We start from the raw sequence: 6699 nt of genomic DNA on the forward strand, positions 1-6699 counted from the left end.
GAGATTTGATGAAACTTTTTCTTTTATTGTGAAGCCTCTTTTTCCGTATGAAGTCACCTTTGGGTTTTTCTCCTTAAGATTTTCCTTTATGAATTTTTCTGATTTATGAATTTCTCCCCCTTTTTGATAGAAGACAACTTTATTTATAGGAAAAGATAGGGAATTTGAATTTCAAATTTCTAAATTTTAGTTTATTAATTCAAGGGATTTAGTTCCTTGATTTTAACAAATTTTCTTTTCCAAGAGATTTTACCAACAAAAGGATCTATTTTTTTTTTTAATTTATTCATTTTGAAGACCAAATTAATGGTAATTTAATCTACTATTTTTTTTTATGTCTACAATATCATTAAGTTTTTTTATCAAATATATTTAATAACTTAAATTAAGTTATTAATTTATTTTAAGTTATTAAGTTGATTTCCTAGGCGTCGTGCGATCCGGAGAGCCACCCATAATAACAATTTACATCCGACACATAGTAATTTGTCCAGTCCGCCGAGATTTTCAAAACGAAGTCACCCTGTAAACAACGTCGTTTGAGCATCCTTTTCAAAAGTGTACATGCGAAGCACGCTGAATTGCCCAATTTGCACCCCCTGTTCCCGCTCTTTTTTCCAATCGTTCCCGCGCCGAGAACCACGCGTAAAAAATTAAAAATCTCTCAATCTCTCTCTGCCAGTCTGTGGAGGTGGAAGAGAGATGCTGGGGAGGGTGAGACCCTTATCTTCTTCTTCATCGTCGTCCTTGGACAGCTTGGAGAGGCCATCTCCGAAGATAATCAAGCATGATTCTCTCTCTATTTACGGTATTCTTCTTCTTTTCCTTGTATTTTATAGTGTTATACTGTTTGCTTCTTCGCTTTCTCCTTCAACTGGGGTTTTTGTTTTTAGTGCGGAAACTTGAAAATGGATGTGGGTTTGTTGTGATTCCCTTGTGCTGTTCAAAATTATGGGAAATAGAGAGTTGATCTAGTTGGAGATCTTGTTGTATTTCTGAAATTCATCCACAATTTTAGGATTGGGGCATAAAAACGGAGATTAGGGGAAAAACAGTAGGACATGGAATCATTATAATAATTTATTGGTAATAGTTCATGAATTGTTCAACAAATCTGCAACTTCCTCCTTGGTTGGGTTGTTGTGAGGATTTTGATTGTCCCAACCCATGACTTGTTGAGACCTCATTCTTTTTGTTCACCATGTATTTGATAATTTGCCTAAAAATGTAATTTCATATGTTGGCCACTCTTTCTGTTGAGAAAAGAAAAAAGCCTTAATCCGGTGCAATTGTATAATTTCTACTGATTTATCTATTTGAATCACAAGGCCGGCGGGAGGAGGAATAATGAATGGATTGATACTTGATACGCACAAGTTAACCGGAACCTATAATGTATACACTAGTTAGGAACCGTGCCCTGGACGGTTGAAAAGAATGGGAAAGAAATTTTAGTACCCAGAAGGATCAATCGATGCCCTGTCCAAATGGTATAAGTAGCTCTTAAAACATCCTTGAATTCATGCCATGAAGATGTTTTTATTTCTTAGGTGTTGCTTCTTCACTAATAGCCTACCACTTGGTTGTTACATCAGTTCATTACATGGGGTTTCTTCACTTATATATTTGATCTTACACTTAAATTCCATATGTTCCATCCCACATCTTGGTTATGAAATGGGATTGTTTAGTAACTTGTAGCCATCTTTTATTTGCTAATTGTGTTTTGATATTCTATGTTTCACCATTACGGAGAATGTCAAGGTATCATTGCCATAGTTGTTAACTCATAGAACGTATTGTGTATTGTTTTTCTATATGTTGTTTTATTTTTATTTTTATTTTTTTTATCATGTATCATCTCATATCGAATCTCGTAAGTTTTTTATATGGTAAAAATTTAAGTAGAAGAAAATATGTATTTGTTTACATATATATTAGAAGCATGAAATATAGAACAATCTATAATCACATTTTGGAATTTAAAGACTTTAAACTATATTGTATGATATGAAAACATTGAATACTAGAATTTGAAAAGTTAAATTTAATATATAAATTCATTACAAAACTCACAAAAACAAAGTTTTTAAAATTTTAGATCTAAATTTTACTAGGCATATGTATGTGATTTTTATTGTTGATATCTATGTCATTATATGTCATCTATGAAGTTCCAACTTTTTATATTTACATAACTAATATATTAAATAAAAGTTTTTATTCATTGTGTACTATCATTTTCAATGTCAAAATTCAAATGGAAAATTCTCCTGTATTCATCATAAGAATAAATTTATTTAGCTTCCAACATAATCTTTGATAATAAGAACGTAGTTTTTTTTATATAGGATTATTTTACTTATCTTTTCCTTTTATGATCAATTTCTAACTTTTATAATGTATTTTAAAAAATTCATATAAAAATTATTCAAAAAAATTGAATTTGATTCTTGTTTTAAAATTATAAAAAATAATTAAAGTTGTATGTATCATTGTGTTGTTATATTTGTATCAAATCGAATATCATATATGTATCTTAAGATGTACTTATAATATGATACAAGTTGTGATATTTCTTGATTTTCTTCATAAAAAATGTGTTTTATTGTAGATTTTTAACAACTATGACTGTTGCTATGAGTCTATGACAAGCCTATAGTTTTAGAAGGCAGAAGAATTATGTTTATGAAGTTCCTTTTTCTTTGTTGTAGAGGCTACAATAATGAAGCTTAAACTAGCTTCTCAGCGTGACATAAGCTCAATCCAGGAGGAGGCAATGACAATCGAAACTGATGCTACTTCCGCAAGTGTTTCAGCAAGTTCCCAGAATGAATTAAGCTTACCCTCTATGGAGGCAATTGAAATGGAAACAAGCAAGCAGACAAATTGTTCTGCTAGTGTCTCCAAGAGTTATCAACACTCCCCAAGCTCATCCTATGAGGAGGCAATGACAATAGACGCAACTGGCCTTTCACCAGGTTGTAGTGATTGTCAGTCTATGATCAACTCGGTGAAGCAGCAAAGAAACAAGAATTTATCAATTGCAGACCTGTTTTCCAAGTATAAGAGTTCTCAACATGCTCAAAGCTCAGCATGTGAGGAGACAATGTAAGATAGCGGTGGTTCTTCTAATGATGGTCCATCTATGGGCAGCGTGTGACAGCAACTGGAGCCAGGAGTCTTATCAATTCTTTACCAGCTTTTGCAATGTAAGATTAGAATTTGTGTCTGTGATCTTAATTAGTCATAAAAACAGAGGGCACTGCCCACTGACCACAACACTCTATGAGAAGTGGGACACCTATTCTTTGTTGCAGTTTCCACTATACTGGTAGGTGCCTGTACCCTGATTTCAAGTTCATCAGCTTATAAAACAAATAAGCATTTGGTTTGACCATGGAAATAAGTCAATTCTTTTCTTTTCCGTTTTTCTGTTTCTTTGGTTTCTGGTTTTTGTTTCATTGCATCTTTTAAGGCCTTCATTCATGTTCCAAAAAGCCAAGCTGGGTTGGCAGGATTCATATTTGGTTTTAGTGACCCAAAAAGGGGTTTCTTAACATATAGTTTTTGGCTTTCAAAATGCTATGATAGAAGAATGCCCTGATTTTCAGAAACGTAATAGAATGATCCTCTTTTTTTCCTTATTAACAGAGGCCTGCGGGATAGTTAGATAATCATGTGAATTGGTGTAAGAGTAAGAAATCAAGGACAAGAAAGCATTAAAGCTTAAAATTTCCAAACATTTCTCATACAACATCGCAGATGGAAAAATGGCAATTTCACATGGCCTCAATTGAATTGTTAGGGGCCACACAAATGAAGAATTTATCTGATAAAATATAAGTGATTGGAAGAGAGAACTCATTCAAAACTGGAAGGCTCAAGATAACTGTTCCTGTGAAAAGGTCACTCCCTCAGCCATGGTGCTTGTACAGGTGCCCATTCACATAATTCACCTTCTTTAAACCAGAGAGCTGTAGAGAAAACAAATTATCAGTGGGATCAACAAGAGAAAAAGGTGACCTTGTAAAATCCCTTTGGACATGACTCAAGCATTCCAAACCACAACACCATAAAAATTTGAAGTGAGAACTCAAAACAAATGGCGACTACTGCAAAGCAGCCGAAAGTATAACATATTTGCTACAAATAATTGAAATCAGAGAACAAACGGCCTTACATATTTCACGTTTTCCATTCTCAGGGCTATCACTCCCGTGAACCACATTCCTGCCAAAAAGGTTCAGCATAAGTCCATGGCTATCAGCAGTTTAAACCTAAATGGCTCAAATGACATAAAATGCAACCTCGACAATTAGCATCGAAGTCTGAGGGGCCCAACCTTCCTGTTTGAACTGCAAGGTCTCCTCTGATTGTGCCTGGTTCTGCCTGAAGGGGATTTGTTGACCCTATTAGCTTACGTGCTGAAGCAACAACACCAACACCTTCCCAAGCCTTGCAAAGGTAAAATCATGATTGGTGTCTTGAGAAAAACTTGGAATTTTCTAATACCACAGATTCAGCAATCCCTTAAGAGATTGGATAGAAAAGATAAAAACCCAAAAAGCATACCATACAAACAACCGGACCAGAAGTAATGTATTCAATTAGTTTCGGGAAGAATGACTTTTCCTTGAGATCCTTATAATGCTCCTGCAACGGTAAAACGATAAAACCCAAGTACATTATTTGAAGCCTCTGAAAGAGGATAGAAAAGATTATGATTTGGTGACAGTACTAAACACAGATCAAATCAAAATAATTCCCAAGCAGGAGGCATGAATCAACTGAAATGCATTTATTCCTTGTGGATTGTCAGAAACAATCTTATAACAACTTGGAGTGAATGTTGCAAGATCTCAAGTTTTATTTTCATTTCCTACTATTTCTCTGCAATCAAACAAAACAAAGTATGGCCTTGTTCACGCCACAGACATGATATAATTTTCCTTTATTTTAATCAAACATCAAAATCACATAAATTCTATGTGATTCCAAGCAAGATATCAAAATTCTGATTCTGTTTTTTTTTTTTTTTTTCACAAAGACAAATAGTGAATAATTGAGCATATATTGATACAAACCTCAGCCAATTGTTTGGGGCATTGGAATAGCTTCAAGCCAGTTAACTTGAAACCCTTCTTCTCAAACCTAGAAATAATCTCTCCAACCTAAAAACCCAACAAGATAGATAAATTCAGAACAAAAGGGCCAAACTTCAATGCTTTTTTTCCCTACTAAACCACCGTTTGGTTGCCAAAAAAATGCTCTGAAAACGAAAAGAAGATTCAATTTTGAATCTTGAATCTTGTTTTCTACACGGTGGGGTTCTGAAAGAAACACAGCTCAATTAAGCTAAAGTTGTATGAGGTTCAATTGAGTGTGAGCCTTATACGTTAATAATGAAAAATCTAGTATTAAAATTTTCTTTTCCTAAATTTTCTCGGCAACCAACGGAATGTAGCAGTTCTAGAAGCTACTCACGAGGCCCCGTTGAACGCCGTCGGGTTTGACCATGATGTAAGTTTCTTCAACCTGCTCCTGTACAACAAATGAAGAAAATAAGAGGCAAACTCAAATGGATTTTCACAAATTTCCAAATGCCTTTTGAAAATTGTTGCAGAAAATTGAAAAGAAAGCGAGAGATACACAACAAATTAAGTTAATGAGGGGTGAATTCAAATGGGTTTTCACGATTTTTCAAACGGGGTTTCCCAAAATTTGCAGGCAATTGGAGCAAGAGCAAGTGAGAGAACAACAACCATGGAAGCAACCAAGTGGGGAAGGAAGATGCGGGGTTTGGTGCTGCGAGCATGAGGACGAAATGGGGAATATGAGAAAAGATTGGACGGTGAGTGGAAAGCTGCTAGGCGGCGGTGGTCGGAGCGCAGGGTAGGCTTCTGGGAGACGACGTATAAGCTGCAATGCCTCTGAGTTTGCGAATGAAGATAAGATGATGAAACAGACGGTCTCGCTCCCAACACTGCAGCGGCCTCCATTTTCTCTCCTCTCTCGTTTTGCGCTTTCTACTTGAGAGTTGAGATTATAAATTGCTACCGGATATGGGTGAATTACAAAAGTACCCCTCTATCGTTTTCTTTTTCTTTTTCTGTTCCATTTTTTTTCCCTCCTGTATGATGCCATCTTCCAAACAATGGAATCAACTGAAAACAGCCAATTATACTTTTGGAATCCATAAAATTTTCTGTGGGTTGCAGAAGTGCTCAAAGGAGAGGTAATTAGTGGTCAGCAAAGCTCTATGATTATTTTCACTAATTGCAATTCTACTCTGCTCTGAAATCTGAGAAAAATTCAGTGGAAAATCATATGAAAAGTTGCTGTTGTTCCATTTGAAGTTGGTCACTGTTCTCAAGCACTTTGAGATTTGTAGTTATGATTCTGACATTCCCTCTAAGCTTCTATATTTGATTTCCTGACTTAGGTAGTAGCTGTTGAATTGATATTCATTATTGACCTATTACCCAACAGTCTAAACCTTTAGATTACATGGTGGTGGTTATGTGAATGCCATGAATTTGAACCCTTGTTTATAGAGCTCAAACACAGATTGGTGACTGGTGAGAGTTGGGTGATAGACCTTTAGCCTAGCTTAAGTTTGTATATCATTCTACTATTTCATCACCTCATTATTTTCATTCTATCATTTTGTATATCTCTTTAATTATTTCCTTTAAT

The 6699-nt window shown here is 35.1% G+C and overlaps 2 protein-coding genes across 2 annotated transcripts; one reads left to right on the forward strand and one right to left on the reverse strand.

The window, feature by feature from the left end:
* The first annotated feature begins 447 nt into the window (after nucleotides 1-447).
* LOC100247962 (uncharacterized) lies at nucleotides 448-3428 on the forward strand. The gene is made up of 2 exons (XM_002263084.5): nucleotides 448-808; nucleotides 2715-3428. The coding sequence occupies exons 1-2, from the start codon at nucleotides 703-705 to the stop codon at nucleotides 3113-3115; spliced, it is 507 nt and encodes a 168-aa protein (XP_002263120.1). The 5' UTR covers nucleotides 448-702; the 3' UTR covers nucleotides 3116-3428.
* Nucleotides 3429-3705: 277 nt separating this feature from the next.
* Nucleotides 3706-6151, reverse strand: LOC100242823 (nucleoside diphosphate kinase 2, chloroplastic). The gene is made up of 7 exons (XM_002263141.5): nucleotides 5766-6151; nucleotides 5488-5544; nucleotides 5088-5174; nucleotides 4576-4656; nucleotides 4346-4458; nucleotides 4184-4233; nucleotides 3706-3977 (listed from the first exon to the last, which is right to left on the reverse strand). Exons 1-7 carry the CDS (start codon nucleotides 6000-6002, stop codon nucleotides 3910-3912), a joined length of 693 nt encoding a protein of 230 aa, XP_002263177.1. The 5' UTR covers nucleotides 6003-6151; the 3' UTR covers nucleotides 3706-3909.
* Nucleotides 6152-6699: the final 548 nt, after the last annotated feature.

The sequence above is a fragment of the Vitis vinifera genome, chromosome 17 (genome assembly GCF_030704535.1).
Source record: "Vitis vinifera cultivar Pinot Noir 40024 chromosome 17, ASM3070453v1".
Lineage (NCBI taxonomy): Eukaryota > Viridiplantae > Streptophyta > Magnoliopsida > Vitales > Vitaceae > Vitis > Vitis vinifera.

Bases quoted from the DNA above. Each gene is read 5' to 3' on its own strand.
- LOC100247962 (XM_002263084.5), top strand. From the start codon at position 703: ATGCTGGGGAGGGTGAGACCCTTATCTTCTTCTTCATCGTCGTCCTTG. The intron at 809-2,714 runs GTATTCTTCTTC...TCTTTGTTGTAG, and splicing joins TGATTCTCTCTCTATTTACG to AGGCTACAATAATGAAGCTT.
- LOC100242823 (XM_002263141.5), bottom strand. From the start codon at position 6,002: ATGGAGGCCGCTGCAGTGTTGGGAGCGAGACCGTCTGTTTCATCATCT. The intron at 5,545-5,765 runs GTTGTTGTTCTC...TTTGTTGTACAG, and splicing joins CCCACTTGGTTGCTTCCATG to GAGCAGGTTGAAGAAACTTA. The intron at 3,978-4,183 runs GTAAGGCCGTTT...TTTTCTCTACAG, and splicing joins GAATGGAAAACGTGAAATAT to CTCTCTGGTTTAAAGAAGGT.